General features: G+C 32.4%; 1 protein-coding gene across 2 annotated transcripts; it reads right to left on the bottom strand.

Moving 5' to 3' along the window:
- Positions 1-820: 820 nt before the first annotated feature.
- LOC143238381 (LDLR chaperone boca-like) lies at positions 821-9,075 on the bottom strand. 2 transcript variants are annotated; one of them, XM_076478531.1, is made up of 5 exons: positions 8,804-9,075; positions 5,882-6,080; positions 4,079-4,232; positions 2,689-2,770; positions 821-1,064 (listed from the first exon to the last, which is right to left on the bottom strand). In XM_076478531.1, exons 2-5 carry the CDS (start codon positions 5,906-5,908, stop codon positions 836-838), a joined length of 492 nt encoding a protein of 163 aa, XP_076334646.1. In that variant the 5' UTR covers positions 5,909-6,080; positions 8,804-9,075; the 3' UTR covers positions 821-835. The 2 variants fall into 2 exon arrangements, with proteins under 2 accessions (XP_076334646.1, XP_076334645.1); XM_076478530.1 differs by lacking the exon at positions 5,882-6,080 and having other exon boundaries at positions 8,804-9,071.
- Between the last annotated feature and the right edge of the window lie 16,088 nt (positions 9,076-25,163).

The following is a 25,163-nucleotide window of genomic DNA, read 5'->3' as shown; positions in this document are numbered from 1 at the left end:
GTTTTTGATGGCGTCATACAAGTATAAATGTTACTGAATTCTACTGTTCATGCCTAGTCTTGAAAGAAATGTGAAATAAAAGTAAAAACAAAGAAACTGTACATGTGAGGAAAATAATGACCTATGTACTGCTAGTGTCAATAGGCTAATATCAAATTTCACATTTTTCTGAATAATAGTAAAGTTAATTCAAAAATAATCAGTTGAAATTTAAAACAATAGTGTTATTAATCTTTACCTTAATCTTAAATATGTTTAATGAAGTTCTGGTGAATATCTGAACAATTAATAATCCTAAAGTATTAACACCTAAGAATAATTTTGGCTTGTTTTTAATTTTGTGCAAAGATACAAGAAACTTATCTGCACTAGTCATCGCTGATTTAACAGTGTAAGACTAGAGGTAAGGAGTCAGTCAATACCACTAGCCACCAAATCCTGAGCTACTTTTTTTTTTTTTTAAATCAATAAATAATGGGACTGATCATTATATTATAAATGCCCCTGCAGCTGAAAGGACAATGATGTTTGGCAACAGGGATTCAAATCCATGACTCAAAAATTGCAAGTAAACTGTCCTAACCACCAGGCCATGTCAAGGCCTCTCAAAAATTATTCCATCAACTTTCTATCAAAAAAAAAAGTTTGAAAAATTGTAGTGTATCACAACATACATAACTTGGAACAATTAAAATTATATCTAAACATTTATGTAGCAACCACTTAACTTGTGCCAATATATTTATCAGCTCTTAACCATAAATGTTGAATATATTTTCAAAAAATTGTTTAAAGAAATACATGAATTACAACAACTATTTTTGGCACCATACGATTAGACAACACTTAAACCATTACCATAAAACATCAGCATAGGGTACGTGCAATAACTGAAATCTACAAGTAAAAGTGTTCTCACCTTTTGGCTGTATTTACCATAATATGGTTTATTTTCAATGGTAACCTCCTCTAACCTCTCTTGATTTATGAGGTAGTCTTTGGCATCCCATGCTTGGGAACCATCTTTAAACATGAATATAGCTCTGTGATCATCTACAAGAAACCTGTAGAGAGAATTTGAAATATAAATACAAGTCTTTTAAATTTAAAATATATGATTCTTGCAAGCAAAAGTATTTACAGACTGGAGTCAATCAGTATTGTGTAAAATGCAAATTATGAATTTTCTATGAATAACTTTTATAATATTTACCATCTTTAGTGTAACAAGCCTGTATAAGATTAGTTTTATATATAGCTAATAAGCAATAAAATTACAAGTTCCCAACCTTTTCCAATACATTAATATCAGTGTTGTATTTCTTATATTTCCCCAATTTCTACAGTAAACTGATATGAAAATGCTAGCAAAGTCTTTACATGTGCATTTAGCGATTTGTTTTTGCATAACAATTTGTTTTAAACAAGAAACTTGTGGAAAGTACACTCCTTCGCCATCAGGTGTATACAAGTCAACATACACACAATATACGTAGTTCGTGTAAGTACAGTTTTGTTTTGTTTTTTACAAAGGATACAGTGCTGGCAAAAGGACAGAAATGGTTTATATCTTATCTGTTTTCTCCTAATACTGTTTGACAGTTTTTTTTGTTAACATCAAATAACTAGTTTTTGTCAGATTATATAGCACCTGTACAAGGTTTCTAATGGATGCTTAGTTTTCCTGTTTAATGATGTACAGGTTGGGAAAAACCTAAAAGTATTAGCAGCTTCTTGTGAACGAAAACAATTTTGGTAAGTTATTACCACATTCTTTACTTTGTAGGAAGTTTTCAGCTAGTGTAATGCTAGCCATCATTAGGCTTAACAAAACTATATTATTAAAACTGCAAAAGATAGTGGGTATAATACAACAATTCAAGCACAGTTGCTAGTGCATAAGATGGCTAATAATAATAAAAACAACGTTGGATGAAAATTTATAACAACACAGAAGACGGAGGTGTTAGAACTTAGGACATAAATTTTAGAGTAAAACAAAAACAGTAAAAAATATACCATGTAAATGAATCTTTACCAAAAACAAAAACTTAAAACCCAGCAAATACCCATACAAATTTCAACATATGTAACTGATTATACTCCTTGACCTGTAATAATACTGATGCGTAATCACCACGCCTACACTTGTTGCAACAAAACTATTTCAAACCAACAGATTTCTTAGTAACATTATAAAAAGTCAAAACACAAACCTCTCGATAAAATGTGCAAAAAATTTCATATGTATTTTAATACTAATTTTATAGTAGTGTTGCATGTACCTATATATATATATATATAGTTTTGAAATAATAGCATTAAAATGTTAGTGTAATAAAATATTGTTTATAAAACTTGAAAATGTTTAATTTTAATCTAAACTAAACCAAAATTGAATTAAGAAATATGTTACTTACACAGACAAGCTACAAATGTTTTTGTGAAAAACCCTACTAGAAAGTGAGAAGAATGAATTTTATTGTTAAGAGAAAGGTTTAATGAATAAAAGAAAACAATATTTTTTAAAATCATATCTGTGCTATTGTAGTGCTAGTTGGAAAGTTGAAAAAACTTTTCATCTCACTTTTATTGTGAAATACATTACATACAGAGTATTACTACTAAGAAATTGTAATATACACATATACCATTTCCCACTACCAACAGATTATATCAAGTACTTACCGTTCTGCTGATATGTGATTATTCATCAAACTACTTTGCCATAATTTTGTTATTTCTTCTAATTCGTCTTTGCTTGGATTACCTGAAAACATACGAAATATGTTCAGTGTCTGAAGTTGGTTAGTGAAATGTGATGTACCTCCAAATATCATCTCATTAGAATGAGGAGACTGGATTATTGAGCATGTGAAAATGAACCTAAACAGGTTAACTTCTTTGAAACAATGCAACAAAACCTGTAAAGCAAAAGAACTGAAAACAAGTTTCACACAGAGAATGAACACTACTGCAACAATGGAGAGGCTAAATCTGTTGTGTTTTTTTTTTTAACGTCAAAATTATTTTGAGGTTTTTATGAATATTTTCCTCAATATTTATGGGTTTTCCTATGCTCTCACTCATGAAGATGAAGCATGGCTCATTATAGAACAAAGAGCTGTTGGATGAACCTTCTTCATTTGATAAAAGACACCATCTAAAAAGACAGAGGTTAATATGTTCCACAATATTTTTAATATCATTCCACCTTTCCCATGTATAAAAATGTGGCTTAATCCTGTTCTAGATTCTTTTTGAAAGAGTACAAGCTTACTTTCCTGGAGGGTGAAATCTGACATGAGTAACAAAAAAATTAGTGCTGCACACCATGTTAATAATAATAATGTTTGCTGCACACCTTTGATAATAGAATTCAATACACTATGGGTTTGAGCACCTGACAATATGCCCCTTCCCCACTGTGCACTTTGTATGCTGTGTTTGTCCATTGGATGAATTATATGTTACAGGTGGAATATTCCAAAACCTTTCAGGTATTCTCACTCCATTGTTGTCTCATGTACACATTTATCACAAATGGTACAATGTTGATTTTGTTTTATTTGTCAATAGTTATAGTTTGTATTGGTCTGAATGTAATTTGTTTGTGAAAATAGAATATGTTTGGTCACTAGTCCAAGTGTGATGTGATTTCATGTTATGATTAAAAGCTATTCTTCATCACAAAATATCAAATATTATTTGTGTAATCTCTAAAACCTCCTAGGTACATTTCAAATGTTAAGTTGGTCAAAGGTTTGAAAGCCATAAGAAATTTAATCTAGTCTACATACACTACCTCAGTTAATCTCTCGAGAGACTATCTTTACAGTTATCTCTATTTTCCAATGATTTAAAGAAAAAAAACACCTAATATTCTCTTCATAGACAAAAAAATCAAATATCACTTCACTATTTCTTCCTGCAGTAAGGAATCCTAAGTTGCACACAGTTTTCCAAAGGAAGTCCTTCCAAAACCTTACAAAAAGTAACAAGTTCCTTACTCTTAACTTAAAAACAAGTGGAATAAATGATGCAGATTAATAAGAAAACAGAAATTATGTAAACACACCTGATACTGAAACAAACATCATCAAAGTTCGTCCCTTTTTAGACATCTTTAACAAGTTTTCTGGATTAGTGGTATCCAAGTTGCTTAAGTCTATTTTCGGAGATGGTCGCAAATGCTCTGGCAACTCATCTTCTTCCAAAGGCTCTTCATCTTCCTGGAACAAAACAACAAAATTATCAATATTCCACATATGATTTCATCTCCAATGTCAGATCTGGATTTTACAATCTAAAATTAATTACAGAAATTACTTCAGCTCTAATTTATTTTAAATGTACAAAATTGTTTGACACCAGGTATATAATAATAAAGACAGGTTTATACAATGAAAAATAAGTATTTTATAACAATAATTATTGTATTTGAAGTAAGCAATGCCAAATAATATTAACAAACAATTAACTCAAGATATAACACTGGCTCACACAATGTCTACATTGCACTTCAAATGGCAGACATTCAGTTTTGTAACCAAATATTTCAGGTTAGCGATACTAGATACAGCATTAGTGATGATGAAAATACTGCTGTCTTGTTTTTATCAACTAAAAGGTTTTTTTTCATTAAAAACAAAATCTAACTGCAATGTAAACTTTGTCCAGCCCTCACCTTATGTTTGAAGATTAGAGCAAGTAGGTGTTATTTTTCTCCCACTAGCCACATTATTATTCTTCAAAATTTGCTGTAGTAAAACTAATCATTTCTTATATTAAATTTTCATAGGCAAGTATATATTCTATTTATCTGCATGAAAATTCCCTAATTTTAATTTTTAAGTATTTTTGAAAATGAAAACTGATTTCAATGATTTCACAAAAATTAAAATATATTTGATTTGGATGGAAACTTGTGTATCTAGACAACAACCTCCTGGATGAACAAAACCTATGGTACCCTTGCTGATGGATCACCTCACACTAAAAGAAGTATTTATCATTAAAAGTTATGGTTTAACTTCCAAATGCTGGTGGGGTACCAGAGTCCACTAAGCCTAACATTTGTTAAAAGGAATATGTAGAGAAAAAAAAAAAAAACCATCTGCAGTTCATATGATTTCTAACTCCTTATAATTTCCAATTAACGAGCACTTTGAGAACAGTATTTTTAACCACACTGCCAGCAAAACTTCACTTCAGAGGCATGTTTTATGAATGTAACCAGCTGAACCATGGGCTAATTTCCCTCATGACCAATCATACAAATCTCACTGTCTTCATTTTCTGAAACTTAGTCCGATATGCCATGCAAGTCCCAAATGGAAAGAGCAAACCCAGCATGACTCCAGCAAGTAGAACAATTTTATTAATCACAAATGCAGTAGTCTTCTGAACTCAGAAACTTGCAGTTCAAATTACTGAAGCTCACATAGCATGGGTGTACTTACTCAACAGTAAGAAGCTGCAAATCTTCCTTTTGAAATATGTACTACTAATTTGTTTCTAGTGCTTTCTACATTTTACTATCAAAACTGTGATACTAATCAATAATTTGCTAGCATTAATTTTGAACCATGTTGCCCAATAATAAATGTTTAATTTTCTGATCATTTAATATCCATATAGCCAAGCTTTCATGATGAATTAATGAGACATGGAAACAAGTTTTCTAAAAGCTGTAAAATATAATACTAGAATAAAATGTTATGATATTATAGCTACCAATTAACACTTTAAATTTAGTTTTTAGGAAAACAGCATGACCATTTCGTGTACTGCAATAACATATCTCTAACTCTTTAAACCCATCATGTTTTGCACATTCTGCCAGAACAATTTTTATGATTTCCTAATATCATCACTATACCTTGTAAAACTTCAATTTTTCTTTCATCTGTAGATATTAACATGGTTTGGATTAGTTTTCATCCAAAGATGCATAAATTTTATCAGACTCTGTCACTGTCTGATGAGTAAATCTGGATTTCTGGATGGATGCTGGCAGCTTCCACTTAGGTTTAAGGAGTTAACTGGCAGTTTCCAGGTCTTGTTTGATATTTCTCATGCTGAATTTTAAACCAAAAATGTGCTATTATGTACTTTGGATCCATACTTTGAATCCAAAAATGGTTTAAGGTAGATCATATACAGTTAAAAAGAGAATTCATGTAACATGAAAGAATGTATTAGCATAGTAATGATGTGTATTTGTCAATTTTAGTATTCACCTCACCCACTATATTGATGTTAATTTATTTTAAACATTTAGATCTTTCAAACAGTTTGAATCTAACAGACATGTTTTTAACATGCAGTCAGCCAGTTAGCAGGAAAGTTATGTTTAGATAATACTGGCCACAAGTAACAAGGTTTCAAATTAATTTTACGCACATTTAAAAATAAAGAATTTATCATTACACTTTCTTCCCAATTCAATGTAAAACAAAACATACTTACAAAACCTTTTAAAACAGGATACTTAAAAGGTTATGAAACCTGTTTTAAAAAAAATTATTTCAAAATAAAATCTAAAATAGATAAACAAGATTTTCTATTGCAATATTTGATTAACAGAACTAGACTTTGTATTTTAAATTGCACATTTTAAGAAGTCTTTACAAAACTTTTTAACATCAAATTTTATAAGACGAAATATTCAACTAAACAGCTTAAAAGTTTTGTACTACATTAAACTGGAAAGAAGTAACTAGTTCTACTTTTTTCTACACCACAACTGTAAAATATTAATTTCAAATCCCACCATTTTCATGTTTCAGCCTTCACAACCAGAATAATTAAAAGTTGACTAAAATACATAGAGAAAAACTGGGCATAATCCTCAAATCATTAACTAGTCAGTTTAGCAGAATTTGCAGCTAAAAATACTATATAAAATCTAATTTGCATGTATTGACATTATATTTATCCATTTTCATTCAAATTACTCATATTACAGACTACTACTGTTTTCACACTTGTTATTCATATCTATTTTGAAATTTTCATAACCAACTGCTCATTTTCAGTTTTTATATTTTACTACTGTGTACAAATAAGTATAAACGTTTTTAATTTAATAAATAAACAAAACTAGCATTTCATATTTACATAATTTAAAGAACTTAACTGAAGTAATCAAAGGCTTCTACATTTAAAATACACTCTATATGTGCAATGATTTGAAGCCTTCTGTGTTGTCTTCACGAGTTGTCTACAAGGCATACTAATTTATAATTGTTTTTTTTTTTAAGCTGGCATATATTACATTGCCTTCTGTATTTACATAATTCCTTAATCAAACTGTATACTACATCACACCATTAATAGATATTTTGCCCTGATGGCCCTTCATATCTGTTTAACACTTCTTTTCTAAACTTTATTATTTCTAGTGATTCTCTAATATTTGAAAGTGTAAATGTTATGAGGTTGAGCAGAAATTGTAGTTTTAATAACAATTTATTAATTAAATATTCTTGTCTTAATCATATTTTAAGGGCTGTAAACATATGTATAAAATGCACAGATTTTTTGCATTTTCATAGATTATTGTGAGAATCTCAAAAGTTGGTTTTAATTACTTATTACATTTCAGACAATTCCCCACAGCCAATCATTCATATTTATAAATTCTTCTGTGCTACATGTTTTTACATAATTTATAATGAATGCCCAACAAAAGTATAAGGTTCTTTATGACTATTAATATACACTGCAAGTGATTACAAGTTACAGTTTCAATGTTAACAAAAGTAATTATTTGAGTAAGTTCCTGTTATAAACTTCTTTAAAGATTACACAGAATCAGGTGAAAACCTAAATTATATGTAGTACAAAAAGCTACATCTCCAACTTATTGTTCAGCATATTATTTTGTCTCAGTTACTCATAATACTTAGTTGTCCTCTTCATAATTCAATTAATACTCAAAACTCTTCGATAATATATTTAATTCTTCAAACTTGTATGAAGGGCTAGAGTATGATTTTATATATATATCAGGAAATAATTGTTAAAATTCAAAGTACAGGAGTAACACTAATAGTAACATTGAAGGTTTTCAATGTTTAATTGGAAAATAAACATATTTTCTACCATGAAATAACATCCTAGCATTTAACATTTAAGTTATAAAGTAAAAACAAATGGTATTGAACATTTATTTATGTTGTTTTTATTCATTTAGGAGGGGCCAAGGCAGTACTAGAGAAGAATTAATCCAACAAAACATATCGATGAGCAGGTCTCTGTACTGATTGTATTTTGCAAGTTACAATTACATAATTAGTAATTTAACAAAAATAAAACATTAAGTGATACAAGAACACAGTCAAGTTAACTTAGTTATGCCTGATACAAAAGTGACGATCATGGAGTGTAACAATGCTCCAGTGTGCGTGTGTGTTTTCTTATAGCAAAGCCACATCGTACTATTTACTGAGCCTATCGAAGGGAATCAAAACCCTGATTTTATCGTTGCAAGTCCATAGACTTACTGCTGTACTAGCGAAGTGCTGCTCCAGTAACTATAAAAATAACATTTTAAAAAATTTAACTGCTGTTGTAATACTTAATTATGCAAATTATACTTTTCAAAAATATTAGTACTGTCAAGCCTTAAGCCAATAACTATATTAAGCCTAATGTTTCATCAATGTTTTACTTGTCAAGCCAGCAATAATTTAATTTATAAACAAACTGTTCTGTAACAGCACAGTTCTTTACAAACTATTATATAATGAAACTATTTAAAGGTTAATTTAGCATTAATAATTAATTTTGAGCCTACCTCCCACTGATCGTATAACCTTTCTAAGTCCGCATCATTGTAATCTCTGATATCCTTTTTCGCCCACGAAGGTTTATCAATTTTGTCCGACTTTTTGGCGAAAACAAATATACTTGAAAGTAAGAAAGTACATATAAAAAAACATAAAATTAAATGTCTACGCGTTAACATTATTGCATAATCAGTATTAATTACTAAGGGTACGAACAACATTAGCTGCGTAAGACGAGAAGTAATTACTATTCGTAACTTCATAAGTGACATTTCTAGTAATATATAAATATGGTCTTAATCTCCTATGAAAAGCAAAGACGTTCCAGGTTAATATACATAAATATTTATGTCTAAGTCTGTTCCAATGGAAACAGTTTAAAAATAATAATGTTTTTTATATACATCAATATAAAAATTATTCAAATATAGCATTTTATGACAGAATCATGAAAACACTTAACAAGAGTTGAATACACACATATATATTTTTATTAGATGTGTCAAATTTCAGTTACGAAACGCTCTTCCCCGCTAGTCTACAGATTTGCAACGTTAAAATCAGGGGCTCGATTCCCCTCGGTGGGCTCAGCAGATAGCCTGATGTGACTTTGCTATAAGAAAAAAAACACACACACTAATAAAAAACATTTCATTATATTTTCAATCAGCATCAGAAAATCTACAACTTTGACTTTCCAACTGCATAAAACATAAAAAATAAATAAATAGTAAAGATAGCCTGTAGATGACGTGACACACTGTTAATTAATAATTTTTCAAGATAGCAGAAATTATAAAAATAAACCTTGTGATCTCCATTACGTGATGATCCTGCATGGCCAGATGGTTAGGGCGCTAGACTCGTAATCTGAAGGAAACTACGATTGCACCAGACGAAGACAGTGTGTGTGTGTGTGTGTGTGTGTTTGCTTATAACAAAGCCACATCAGGTTATCTTCTGAGCCCATCGCGGGGAATTAAACCCCTTATTTTAGCTTTGTAAATCCATAGACTTACTGCTGTACTAGCGGCGGCACGAAGAGAAAAGGATGATGGAATCATTATATTAAACTATTAAGTAAGATCAAGGTCTTAGTGCTGTATTCTAAATTTCTTACGTTACATACGTTCACATAATACGTGTTAAAGAAAGGAAAGCTCCAACTCATATAAACTTGTACAAGTATCTGTAACACCCCAATAAATGTATATAACACTCCAGTAGGGTATCACAAAGAAATAGGACCAAAAAAGCTAAAGTCCTATTGAATAATTGTTGTAGTGTTAGTATAACGTGCTAACCTAAAAATTAGCGCAAGTGAATTCTTTGTACACATAGTTTACAAAACTATCATTGCCTAAATGCAATATACATACACAGAATTTTAAAGAAATGTTTGGTGTATAAACATATTATGTGTTTTTTACTTCCTTGAAACAATACAAGAAACTCTCGAAGTTTATTTTTACAAATATAACTAGTTTCCACAATAACACATTGAAGAAGGTCTTAAATTTTCTTGTTCACTTTTTTCGTCCTGGGAGGTCGATATCTGCAAGGTCATTCAAAGTATTTAGAGAGTATATTTTCTACTAGCAGTCAGAAAACCTCTTTCATATTTCATTAGGAATGACCAGTCACGTGAGCAGTGTTAATCATTTTATGTAAGTATATTATTTTATTATATAAGCAGGGATTTATTCAGTCCAGAACACGATCTCAGCCAACCCAGTCAAGAACAAGATATCAGAAGATTTAAACTTATGTAGAACTGATACGCGATTTATTCACAGCTAACTCTCCAACAGAGCTAGGTGTCTGTTAATTGTGAAATGTAAAGTATACATTTGAAATGTACAAGAGTATTTGTTCCAAATGAAGAGTATTTATGGTGACTGCGTTTGTATTCAGCCTCTTCTTATTACTGATGAATTTAGTTAACCAGAAAATATAAATTGTTTTTCAGTAGGTATTTTGATAAATATCCCATTAGTAAGTGGGATTGTCTTTTCACTCAGTAAATTATTTATAACTGAAAGAATTACAGTATATATAGGTAAGAGGAAAGTTTGGTGCCATGGCCAGAACATATTATTATGGAGTTTTTTGTGTGTTTTATATAACGCTTTTATCATCTGTATATATTCTCTTGTATATCTACGTTTAAAAAGCTTTATTTACATGGAAATGGCATTTTCCACAGCTCAAAATATTCGTGGACAGAAAGACGAATTGTTTCCTGACGAGAAATGGTTGTCTAAGAAAGTTGTAGGATACAGGAGAAGTTCTCTTCTTGACATACGCTCACCAATGCTGCAAAAAGCTAGGACTTCTATCTAATTACAACTAATGGGTCAGGGAGGAATGCTGTTCACGTCTTAGTCATCTAGATATGTTAACCAAGTTCTTCCTCTAAAGATCGAACTCAGAGTCATCGTTGTGGTCTGATGAATGTGCGCTGGTGAGCTGATAATCTATTGGTCAGATCTGGCCCAGGAAGAGTAGATTATATGGATGCATAAGAGAGTGTAAATCACGATATCTCCTAACACAAATGGTGATATGAAGTTTACAGTAAATGCAGTCTAATGTATCAGGAGCATGTAATACACTAAAAGAACCCATTCATGAATTGTTTGATATCCAAAATACAAAGATCATTAGTTTAGCCAATTATTTGTTTGAGGAGAGCTGAATCCCTGGCATTGTTTTGCAATTAGAGGTAACTGGAATGTTATCAATAAACAGTAAGTTAAGTAAAAGTAACCAGGGGAAGCAGTAATTCTAAGATTTTTTGTACTTGCACCATATATAAGGATGAATGCATAATTGTCAATTCATCTGGTATTGTCGATTGAGAACTATGCTATCAATCTAGATACAATGAAGTGATTTGTTTGTTGTATATTCTGATGTATTCTTGGGACCAGATAAGAGAATGGGCCAGAAAACAATGAACTAAAACTACAGTCATGTGAAAAAGTTAGGATACCTTACGAAAGCCTGTGTACTTTTAAAACATTTTTGGATATATAGATATTTAATCTCAATACTTAAAATACTGAGAGATGATAGGAATATAACTAAACAATTAACACTGAAGAAAAGACTTTTCAAGATCTTCTGTAAATGTAATTCTACAAAAATGCATATTTTAACTGAGGAAAAAGTTAGGCACCCCATCTATTCACACTTAAAATGGCTCAACTCACACACAGGTGTATCACACCAGGTGCATATGATTAGAAGATCGTTACTCAGCATTTTGAATGAGGCTTGCCCTATTTAAACCTCAGACATTTAGTTTGGTGTGCTCCTGACTGTTGAAGTAAGAGTGAGCACCATGGTGAGAGCAAAAGAGCTGTCTGAGGCCTTCAGAAAGAAAATTGTAGCAGCTTATGAGTCTGGTAAGGGATTTAAAAAGATCCCAAACGATTTTAAAATCAACCATTCCACTGTCCGGAAAATAGTCAACAAGTGGAGGGCTTTCAAAACAACTGCCAACATGCCCAGGTCTGGTCGTCCAAGCAAATTCACCCCGAGAACAGACCGCAAGATGCTTAAAGAGGTCTCCAAACACCCTAAAATGTCATCACGGGACCTCATACCAACTTTGAAGCTTGGAGGTGGAAATGTCATGGTTTGGGGCTGCTTTGCTGCAACAGGACCTGGACAGCTCACAATCATAGAATCCACCATGAATTCTACTGTGTATCAGAGGGTGCTTGAGGATGGTGTGAGACTATCTGTACGAAAATTAAAGCTAAAGCGGAACTGGACCCTGCAACACGACAATGACCCAAAACATACTAGTAAATCCACCAAGGACTGGCTGAAAACTAAGAAATGAAGAGTCCTGGAATGGCCGAGTCAAAGCCCAGATCTTAATCCGACTTAGATGCTGTGGTGTGACTTCAAACGGGCTGTACATGCAAAAAAGCTCTCAAACATCTCACAGATGACAGAATTCTGCATTGAGGAGTGTGGCAAACTTCCTTCAGACCGATGTCAGAGACTGGTAGATGTCTACAAAAAGCGTCTCACTGCAGTTATTTCAGCCAAAGGGGTTAACACTAGTTATTAGTGGGTAGGGTGTCCTAACTTTTTCCTCAGTTAGAATATGCATTTTTGTAGAATTACATGTACAGAAGATCTTGAAAAGTCTTTTCTTCAGTTTTAATTGTTTAGTTATATTCCTATAATCTCTCAGTGTTGTTGAAATTGGGATTAAATATCTATGTATCCAAAAATGTTACACAAATACACAGGCTTTCATAGGGCGTCCTAACTTTTTCACATGACTGTAACTCTATAGCTATACTGTATGTAACATTGTACTGTACTTGCCATATAACTCTATAGCTGGACATAAACTTCGATACCCATAGTGGATAGAGCACAGATAGCTTTGAGCTTAACTAGAAACAAACAAATCTAAAAAACTAAACTTTTTAGAGTTATTATGTTTTCCACAATTCCCAGAATGAGTGCAGAGGTTCAACTTAGTTCTTAACTTCTACTTTCCTTAACGGTTGAACTCGGTTAACCGAGGATTAAGGATCTGTTTATGTAACTGTAGTTGTTTTTATCTGGTGAGCCAAGTTATTCTCGTCGACGAATCAGGCGATGGTCGCGAATGGAATAATCTTTGATATTCACTTCTTATTGGCCAGCTGATCTAACAGGAACCAGTCACTTTAATTCGAAACTTGAGTGTTCTTCGAACTATTTAAGACGCTGCTGTGACTCATGAGAGCAGATTTCATAGCATTTAAGAGATTACGCAGTTTAAATATCTAGTAAAGTATTCAACCTTTTATGAAATGCATCTTATACCAATGTTAGGATGTTTGATGTTGGAGGACAACGTGGAGAGCGACGTAAGTGGATTCAAGTGTTCGATGGTATCACAGCCATCTTATTCCTCATATCATCGTCGGGTTTCAACCTCAAAGTTCGAGAAGCCCCGGACAAAAACCAGCTTATGGAATCCATTGAACTGTTCCAAGATGTTTGGTCAAGCAGGTCAGTTCATGGTTGTCTACCTCCAGTTAGAATATTGCAAAGTTAGAATATCCAAAAATGTTACACAAATACACAGGCTTTCATAGGGTATCCTAACTTTTTCACATGACTGTACATAAATATGGATGACAAGCGTTCAATTAAATAAACCACGTGAAAATATTCTTGCAGTACCAGAGATATAGACAACACTAAAGTACATCAGATGTTACAATAGAGAATTACGGAACCATCAGGCAGTGCTTGGCCATCTCCAGTCATGATTTTGAGATAGAAAGAAAGGTATTTCCAAGTTCTTTTTGATGATAAGAAACCCACTGAAGATGACCTAGGAAGGTCGAAACGTTGTTCTCTCCTTGTCAGTAAAAGTGTTAATATCCATACCAGCTGTTCTGAGATACATTTCCATGTTCTGTATTGATTTGAAACAGGCAGAATTAAATACAAAATAATTGATCGAAATAAGGTAAACTCCAGTTGTAAATTGTTGATTCTCTTTCACAGAGAACAGCCCTGAATATCGCTAGTCTATTCCCAAAGACGGAAAAAGGTCATCAATATACGTATGGACAAGGCCGGATTAAGAGTTTTATTGGCCCCTTAGACATCATAAGTAACACGATAAATGTGCAATACATTTATTGTCATAGCTTGAGGCCCCCTAATTAGTGTGAGACCCTGGACTTCAGTCTGCTAAGCTTATGCCTTAATCCGGGGTTGCGTAAGGCTATTGAATACTACACAAAGTTGGCTAAGACTTATCCATTGGTCAACGTATGACTAAAGTCTGCTGGTAAGGCATTGGATAATATGGTTTTAAGTGCCTGAAGATACTCACATGGACCAATCCTTGCCTACAGAGTTATAAAACAGTTTTTCAATGAAATATATTCTTAATATATTAGATGATTGCCAGGTCATCGATTATTATAAGCTAGAATAGACGTGGTTGAAAAATCAATGACAGACATCTAGTTGCAACCCTTGTTTTCTAAGATATTGAAGTGAAACTTCTATTAATATTTCGAGAGATTTACTTGCTAAACTATCTTTACTAGGCTATCATGACATAGAACATCCTAGACTACCTTTACCACACTTTAATATGTATATAACTTCTCTGTATGAAGTGAAAAAATTGTGCTTTCTCTAAATGTATATTAATAAGTTCACGTTGTAAATGCATGAATGTTAATTCTTCTATGGAATATTTATTTTCTGATGTATTAAACTTTAAATCTACGACTTTTCGATGGCTTATAGATGCCAACACATTACAAATCATATCTGTTCAAACACAACTTAGGTAAGACTACGACGGCTAACGAACTAATTTGTGTGTGTGTGCTACAAGTAATCTGTTATAAACAAAAATGCATGTATAAAGGAATACATGTGTGTGCTCTAAGAATTACGTATCAAACTTACATAATGTCATTCTTGAGTGTTGTATAACAAAAATTGGTCATTTAAACAAAACAATTATTGAGCAACATGTGAACGAAGATAGACTTTGATATGAATGTTAAAACTTTGTGACACGAAGTTAAATGTAAGTATTGATCTGGAAGGAACAAGCAGCAAAATGTACTGAGACTTGGGTCTTCTACGTTATACAACCGTAAAGATGAAAGGATACACAGTCTTCCATTACTGTGAAAGAAAAGGTTTGATGGTAACGCACAAATTTGGCACAGACCTGCAAGACCTTGACAACGGTCAAGAAAACCACGTGGCATGCCACTGCCATTGACAGAGAATTCCCAGCTACCTTGGAAAGCCTTCTAATGGGTTTGAAGTAAAATAAGACTAAATCTCGCATCACAGATTGGCATAAGAATTTAATGTACACATTTTTATATATCATAAAATCTGTGTATTTACTAATCTTAAATGGTCTGTAACTTCTATGCCGTTTTTCAATGATAAGTTAAAATTTTAAAATTAGTTATAGGTATCACTTCAATTTCATCCCTTTAAGTTCAATATTTGTTACGTAAGCATGTCTTGGATACACGCGCATAATGCAAGTATCGTAGTTGATTTTTATCTTTTTCGAATCCTAGTTGTTATTTTTTTTTACATATATTTATATGTATGCAATATGTGTGCTCCAAATTTTGATTTTTTTTGTTATTTCAATGTGTTGTTTGCATTTACCAGATTATGGGTTTACCTTTGAGATATGTTTACGAGGAAAGTGACCTACGTTTTGTGGTTAACGGCTCTATTTTATTTTAGTAAATGATCTTGTTGGTTTCAGTTTGATCAGTGGCGGATTTAAGGTTGTGTGGGCTCTACATCTCGTGTAATTTTACATGCGAGTATCATGATTAATATTCATATCGATGGTTAAGAGTTTTACTTCATGCTATTTGTGAAAGGGTTTATACTTGTTACTTTTCTACGTGTATCTATTAAATTGTAGCATTTTTCTATGTTAGTGGGTTTCAGTTTTGATTATTGTAAACATTTGTAAGGGTGTACTTTAATTTGTAATGTAGAATGTATTCTGTTTATTTTTACATCATTTAACTTGATCATGTAAGTTTGTGAAAGGTTTTTATTTCTGTGAAGGATTCATTTTGATTTGTGAAGTATATCCAGTCTCTTGTTTAAGTTGCAGAACCAAGAAAACATTTCTGGAAGCAAAGATAAAACGGCTGAAACCACTCTATGAAACCAAGTGTATATAGTGTCATGAATCTGTTCTAATCTATCATAAAATGCTCTCTACTCTATTTTGTAGGATCTTGTATCAGACACAAATTATCAATTATCTATTACAGTAATTTTCTACTCATTCCAAGTAGTTTAGTTTCTTATGTCACTAGAAATCTCTGTTAAAGTTGTTCACAACATTGCTGCCAACAGTTGATTTTCTTAAGTTCTACATAATGGTGAAAACACCCATATATATCCTCAAACATAGAACAACAGATGCAAATTTTAATGATATATTGGGATACGATCAGACGGAATTGCAAATGGTATGCTCATAAGTATGGCCCATCAGTGAGAAAGGCAAGCACACATAACTAATATTAAACAATCTGATTCACATCCATATTACACTCTAATTTAGTTCATATGCTATTCAGTGGTTTTTTGGCAAAGATGAGGCATTTCAGCTGACTTGTACAAATCTAACCCCACGCAGGGCCGATTTTATTGTACATGCCTTCTCTCGTAGCATTATTCTACAGGCAAGTTCTGGTTAAAAAACGTTTTTACTGTATATACCTACAGTTTTGTACAAGCCCGCAAGAATTTCCCAACTGGAGAGTCAGTACCCTGACTCCTCCAATAAAGTAATATCATATCTTTCTTATTAAGAACCAAAAAACGTAAACATAAATTTTCAATACTTCGATTGCTCTGAAAAAGTAACAACATATATTTGTTTTAAGAACCAAAACCGTAAACGTAATTTTTTCATTGTAGCTAGTTTCTAACGCATATAACATAAAACCAAATACAATTCAAATAGGTAATATGTTTTCACGATTCTTCTGATGAGCAAAAACATTGATCATCTCTTCCATTTTATTCTCCATCAAATTTTTTTTATTTCCTGTTCAATATTCGACGTAAAGCAGAGAATTATCTTTCAGCAGAACAGGATGTGGCTGGTACAGTGCTGAATATTTGCGCCAATAAGCTGGAAGGAGTTGAGAGATGTCATTCTCATAAATCCATTTTGACAAATTATATCCAGAAAAATAAATGGTGATTTTTTCTTGATCGAAAAGACCAACCACAATTTTTCTTTCTGAAAATAACTGATTCTCATTCAGTTTATAAAAGTCACAAAGAAATTAAATGTCTTCCTCTAGTTACATTATGATAGAAGAGAGACCGCAAAAAATATTTTTATCATTTTCATCGAAATGAAATTGACTTTGCTCTTTATAAGTTTGAACAGTGGAAAAGTAGATGATGTCCCTTACATAAGAGGTTAAACTATCAAAATCTGCAGTAGCAGATGCAAATCCAGCTTCTAAGGCACGTTCTGTTGGTATTCGGCAGCAAGGACGAGGAATGGTCAGTTCTTTGAAACTGATAATTGTTTTTCCTTAATTATTGCTTTTATGTCTGTCCTCAAATTTGTGGCCTCGCTCCATAGCTTCAAGACATTTTCGTTTGTCTCTAGTCATTTAAAATTGTTGCATCAGCAGATTATCTCGCCAAAAAGACATCCATTTTTCCTCATTGAAAGTAAGTTGATAAAGATGAAGTTTCACTCAAAGTGTTTTCCAAGATTAGAAGGGCAAAGATGAATTCTAAGTCGCAGACTGAAACTAAAAGGTCTTTACCCGTGGACAAAGTGCTGAGATCGTTTGAAACAATTTTAAGAAGGGCGAAAACTGTAGCTTCAATACGTTTCTTCAATACAGCTGCTGCAGCATGTCTTAAGGCCCAATAGGTCTCACTTAGACTGAAGTACAATGTTTTTCTCTCCGACAAAAGAATAAATTGATTATATTTTTCCTAGAGTATTCTTCAGTGATTGAGTTTTTCTTTAGGGCTTTTTTTTTAATGGAAAGATAAAGCAAGTGACCAACACAATGGATATAAATTGATTTGAGGTCACAGTTTTGATTAGACTTGGAAGCCCAGCATGTTCATCTTTCATGTTACTGACATTGTCGTATATTTGGCCAACTATCAAAGAAAGATCGAAGCCCTGTTGCACTAAAGTTTCCGTAATCAATCCTAAGAGTTTAAGCCTTCAATGATTTTGCCAAGAAGAAGGCTAAAAACTTTTCTTTAATAACATCTAAAATGTAGCAAAGGCAAAGAGAGTAGCTCGTCGCGACTGACATCCATGGTTTTATTTGCGATGATGAAATTAAAACCACTCGATTTTACTTCATTGGTCACTGCAACCAGATTCAAAATTTCATTTTGAATATCCCAACTCAACCATTGTTTATATCGGCCAAAATCTCTGTGAACTTTTCCTTAACCCATGGAAGCTCCTTACTCCGCAGGTGTTTGTTTGTTTGTTTGTTTGGGAATTTCGCACAAAGCTACTCGAGGGCTATCTGTGCTAGCCGTCCCTAATTTAGCAGTGTAAGACTAGAGGGAAGGCAGCTAGTCATCACCACCCACCGCCAACTCTTGGGCTACTCTTTACCAACGAATAGTGGGATTGACCGTCACATTATACACCCCCACGGCTGGGAGGGCGAGCATGTTCAGCGCGACGCGGGCGCGAACCCGCGACCCTCGGATTACGAGTCGCACGCCTTACGCGCTAGGCCATGCCGGGCCCCACTCCGCAGGTGTAAAAGCAAGAATATTCCCTCAATTTACATCAGAAGAATCACATACATTAAGACAATCTTCATGGTAGCTCCTAACGGCAATGTTTTGCATAGCAAGAAAAAAAAGTGTTTCTATCACTTTTGAAAGATAGTCTATTCAGTTGTACTTCATTTTCCTTTTGATTTTTGGCTTGAATTAGTACAGACCACTGACAAATTTCTGTTGCTTTTGAACGGATTCATGCTATCCTTGAATTTTCACGGCTTACGCTTTTAGCGTGTTTCTGCAATCTTCCTGGTTTTGATCATTTAACAAATGTGAATATCATACAAGATTTTGGAGCAAACTTCTCACAAAGGTAAACAATTGCAGAATCAGAATCCTGATGATAAGATACCCAAGGGAATCATTTATACCACTTAGCTTGAAATGATTCGTGAATCCTGTAGATAATCCGAGATGGGAAATTCTTCAAATTGTGATTGTTGTGGACCAGCAAATTCAAAACCACTAACTTTTTCTGTCGGCTGCTCTTTACGAATAGTTTAATTTTGATCATCTTCTGAATCGTCACTGGATTACCCTGGTTAGGGTAAAATACACAAAAAATGGCGTAAAATTAATGTTTTAAATTTTATTAAATTACTCACAAAATATAAATATATTTTACATCAAAATAAATATTTGATAATAAATTAAGAAAAAATATTTTTATTTTTCCTAAAAACATTTTATCACAAGACATATATCAATTATGAAAACAGAAGAAAAAATTATTCTATTCATTCATTATTCATCCATAACGAGACGTAACGAAAATGGATACATTATATGCAAAAACGGCTCGTTTGGGCTGAGAAAACACTTTTACATAGAAGAGCGAACAACGTTTCGACCTTCTTAGGTCATCGTCAGGTTCACAAAGAAAGAGGTAACTGACCGGAAGCTGACCACATGTTTGAAAGGGGTTGTGTAACTGTGTGTCGAAATGTAGAGGGAGGTATTAGATGTTTGAATATATAATTTTATTTATTTTATTAATATAGGTATAAAGGCGTTCCTTTATATTGTTTTATTTTGGGTTTAAGTTGTTGTATAAGTAAGGCTTTTTTAATTTTGCGTTTGTTTATGTTTGTTTCTTTATTTAGTATTTGAGTGTTTTCTATGGTTATGTTGTGTTTATTTGACTTGCAGTGTTCGAAAACGTGTGAAGGTGACTTTATGTTCTTTGAATCTGGTTTCCATTTTCTACTTGTTTCTCAATATAGAAGTCGTGGCAGTTATCACATTGTATTTTATAAATAATGTTGGTGTGGTGTTTGTCAGTGTAGTTTTTTACATAGTATAGAATCAGTTTTGTGCCTGGTTTTTGAATAAATTTGGTATTAACTTAAATGTCATATTTTGTTACAAGTTTTTGCCAAATGTTGGTTATTTGTTTGCTGATGTCAGGAATATATGGTATACAGCAGTATATGGTTTCGTGGTTTTTTGATTCGTGAGCTGTATTTACTTTAGTTGGTTGATTTTGCTTTCTGTCTAGGTGTGTGCGTATAACGTTTTCTACGGTTTGTGGAGGAAACTTATTGATGTTGGTGAAGTATTGTTTTATTTTGTCTAATTCATCGTTAATTTTATCTGGTGAGCATAGTTTTATGGCTGTGTTTATTTGGTTTCTTAGTATGTTGAGTTTTTTGTTTTGTTTCATGTGCTGAGTCCCAAGGAATGTATAGTCCAGTATGGGTGATTTTTCGGTGGATTTCTGTTTGAAATTGTGTATCAGTTCTTGTACTTTTGAGGTTAAGAAATGATATTTGTTTGTTTTCTTCCTGTTCACATGTGAAGTTGATGTTGGGATGTATAGAGTTAATGTGATTGAAAAAATTAAGTATGTGTTCTGTAGATTTGAATCCCGCAACCGTGTCATCTACATATCTGTACCAGTATAATGGTGGATGTAATGCTGTGTTAATTGCTTGTGTTTCAACTTGTGTCATAAAAATATTGGCTAGAACTGGTGATACTGGGTTGCCCATGCTTAGGCCATTTGTTTGTATATAGTTTTGGTTGTTGAACATGAAGTTTGTCTTTATCGTGGTGAATTCTATGAGGGTTGCTAACTGGTTACTGGGAATTTCTATAGTTGGGTTAGGGTCTCGGATATAGAGTTCTAAGGCTATCTTGCAGGCTTCAGTGGTTGGAACTTCTGTAAAGAGGGATATAACATCGAAACTGGCCATTAAGGCTTTATGATTAAGTTGATTTAGATTAGACTTGAAATTAAAAGAGTCTTTGATAAATGAGCTGGCTGATGTTACATATTTGGAGAATGCCCATGCTATGTATTTACCCAAGGTTGTAATTAAACGATTCATATGTGGACATTATTGGTCGTAATGGACAATCTGGTTTATGAGGTTTGGGGATGCCGTATATTTGCGGTGTGCGTGAGTCGGTTTTACGTAGGTAGGAATAAAGTGTTTGTGAAATTGTGTTGGCTTTTTTCATTTGTAGTAGTAATTTGTTCAGTTGCGTCTCGTGTGTCTTTGTTGGATTTGTGTGTATTGGTTTAAATTTGTTCGTGTCTGATAGGATGTTATTCGTTTTTTGGATGTATTCATTCGTGTTCATTATGACTATAGCGTTACCTTTATCTGCTTTTAGAATTTTATGTTTTTGTCTTGTTTTAGGTTTTAATGCAATTAATGTCTCTTTTGTAAGGTTGTTTTCAGTTTTCTGTTTTGTGAAATTATGTTGATGGTTTTGTGAGAAAATTCTTTGAAAAAATCGTTTAAGATGTTGTTTTTAGGTGTTTCTGGAAAATATAAATTTGTAATTTTACCTGGGAAGTTTGGCTGTTGGATGTCAATAAAATTATCTAAGTTGTCTTCTTTTTGTTGGTTGTTTCCTTGTTTTTGTTCTCTGTAGAAAGTATCACAAGTCTCCTGGCTAGGTCTTCTAAACATGTTTTGATTTCTATGGTTGGAATGTACCTAGGTGCTATAGCGAAGTTGAGTCCTTTGTTAAGTAGTTGTTTCTCGTCTGTGTTTAATTGACGGTCAGATCTGTTAATTATGAGGTTAGTCAACGGTTTGTCGTTTTGGTGTCTTTTCTGTTGTTTGCATCTTAGTTTTTCTAGTTTTTTGTTGTGGCAGATCTTTTGTCTCTGTCGTTTTAGTATTGATTTGGTTTATGTTTCGTTGTATAAGTCCGTAAATCTCTGGTTTAATGCAGCATGCCAGTTGATGGTCTAGATTCATTTTTTGTTTTTGTAAGTCATGTAGTTCTTTGTATTTTGTGTTCAACATGGCTTTCAGTAGTTTTTTCTGTAAATTTTGGATAATGTTTGTGTATGTATTAAAATTTTTTGAAAGTTTTACCTTTACAAAATTAGGGGTTAGTTGTTCTTTTCTACATTGTTGAATAAAATAAATGTCATTTCTTCTATTAATAATTCGTTGGTTTAAATTCCTTAGTTTCTTAACGATCGTGTGAGCGTGTACTGTTAATAGTGATGTACGGTATGCTAGTTCAGACATAATGGTAACAGGTAAGTACAAATACACAGAGAAAAACACAAAAAACTTACACTTCTCGTACAGTCGCCGTGATGAAATAATGATCAGTGATGACGAGAAACCCACAAACAAGTGGGTTTCTCCTCACTGAAAATGGATACAGAATTACGTTGGTCATTGTATCATTTCGCTTAATCCACTGTTCAATTGTTTACTGACATGTATGCGCTCGCGCTACGAATGTAAGTTAATAAGTTAAGAAAAAAACTAAAGCCAAATCTTAATCTTGATATTCGTACATATTTTTCAGTTTCTCTTTCCGTTCCATATTTTTTCTTTCCTTCAATCTTCTTCTGAAAACATGTGGTATTCTCCAAAGTGGGGAGTCAAATGATCCCCTGACCCCCATGCCTTGCAGTCATGGTTTTATACCAGTTAAGTGATAATTTTTTATATTAATTATAATTATCTAGACTCTTAAAAGTGAATTTTACAAAATTGAACCGAATATTTTATTGAAAAACTTTATCAAAAACCAATTTATTTATCACGTACAACGTTAATCATAACAAAATAAAATTAACACAATGGGTACATAACTCAGCAGACAAGGTTGACCAAACCTTAAAATGCCATTTGTCTCTTTTTTTTCTAGGCTACAAAGTGGTCTAGAACATTATCTTCTGCTATACAAATGTTTCGATCAACAACCAATCCATTAACTGTTTTGCTCCTATCATATTCTATAGCTGTGTTTTGAGGCACTTCAAACAGCTAAAAGATGACTCAATTTTACATGTTGTGAATGAAAAAATAAATAAAATCACTACGACTTATGAACTGACGAACAAAGAATTACGTGTACTTCTCAAGGTAGTTTTAATATCATCCCAAAGGAGAGTTCACTGCTTGTGTTGGCACATCCACTTTGTTTTGACTCCTAAATTACAGTCTTGATTTTTATTTCATACCTAACCTTTCCTTGCAAAACATTTGCCATTAAACAAAGATAATATCGTTAAAATTTCTTAAGTCACATCACGTCTAAAGGAATGGTAACTTTCATAAGATGTATATTTCATTAAACAAAGAACATTGTAAATTATTCCATTTGACAAAACTACCATGCCATTTCAAAAGCTTTTAAAAAGAAGCAAGCTATAAAAAATGGTGAGTATAACATGATGAGGCTAATGCTAACCATGAATTTATTTATTTATTCTTTATCAAAGCCATTTTGCAAGGAATTTGTATTTACACTTTATACGTATATGAAAAATATCTTCTATATAAAAATGTAAAATTAGTTACAAAATTGTGCTTGTTCTAATCTGGTATTTGTTTCTGTTTAATTTTAATAACTGTTCAACAATACTGTATACAACATTTACCTTTCATTGATATTAAGCCTTATAATATGCTAATGTAACTGTAATTAAAAGAACTATGTTTCCCAGTCAGTGCATGTGTGTATGCATGTTAGCTCATATGGAAACCCAATATTCCTATTGGCTAATGGTGCAATGGTATTTTCACATCTATAAGAGTGCTTAAGTGAAGGATCTTTAATGTGCATTTTATATACAAATGCAAAAGTAAAATATTGATAACATTAACTTTAAAGGCAATTATTTCAGTAACATAAACAAACATGCAAAAAAAACACTAAGTTAAATTTTAATATTTTCTGCAGCTTATAAATAATGCTATACCATTACATCTCAATACAAAGTCCACAGGCATTTAAAAATGACAGATATTTATAAAGTTTAAATATGCTTTATAAGTAAAGACCATGTTTACCTGTTATATAATCTATGACAATTAGCTTTAATAATCACTACCATAACTTCATTCATTTCTGATGCTCTACCCTTAACACTCTGTGCAATAGAAAATAATTACACGTTTCAGATGATATATAAATGTGATTTAGATGTGTACACACAAGAAATGTACGAAAAAAATGATAGGTGGTTGTTTTTTCATTTATGTCAGCTACATAACAATTAAAAAATATACCATTTTCACACACATATATGTATATAGTAAGTACTCCACTTAATAATACTGAATATGTGAAAAAAGTCTTTAGGTTTTGACTCATATGGCATGTCATACATTTTGTATGCAGGAGTCCAAGTATCAGCTTTGTTTATATACTAAACAAGGTTTCAATAGTCAAATACAAACATCACATGTAATGCTTAGTGTATCTTTCAGTAGTACATTGAAAAAATAGAGAAAAACTTTAATCAGTGATGTTGAGAAAACCCACTTGTAGAGAAATATATATGCAAAAACGGCTCGTTTTACGTAAAATATTTTCTCAACCCAAACAAGCCGTTTTTGCATATATAGAGAAAAACTTTCTTTGCCCTCAATCTTTGACTACAGGCGTAAAGATCCTGTTTAATTCACTTTTTTTTCAAATTATGAAAATTAACGTTTATATAATTTAGTACCTTTTGCGAAAAAAAAACTGAATTAATGTTTATATAATTTAGTACCTTTGCACTGAAAAAACTAAATTTTCATATCATTTAGTACC

This window comes from Tachypleus tridentatus, chromosome 13, assembly GCF_004210375.1.
Source record: "Tachypleus tridentatus isolate NWPU-2018 chromosome 13, ASM421037v1, whole genome shotgun sequence".
NCBI classification, from domain to species: domain Eukaryota; kingdom Metazoa; phylum Arthropoda; class Merostomata; order Xiphosura; family Limulidae; genus Tachypleus; species Tachypleus tridentatus.
This window is presented reverse-complemented; position numbering and strand designations above follow the sequence as displayed.

Bases quoted from the DNA above. Each gene is read 5' to 3' on its own strand.
- LOC143238381 (XM_076478530.1), bottom strand. From the start codon at position 9,067: ATGTCACTTATGAAGTTACGAATAGTAATTACTTCTCGTCTTACGCAG. The intron at 2,771-4,078 runs GTGTGTTTACAT...GTATGTTTTCAG, and splicing joins GATGTTTGTTTCAGTATCAG to GTAATCCAAGCAAAGACGAA. The intron at 1,065-2,688 runs GTAAGTACTTGA...TTCTCTCTACAG, and splicing joins AATCACATATCAGCAGAACG to GTTTCTTGTAGATGATCACA.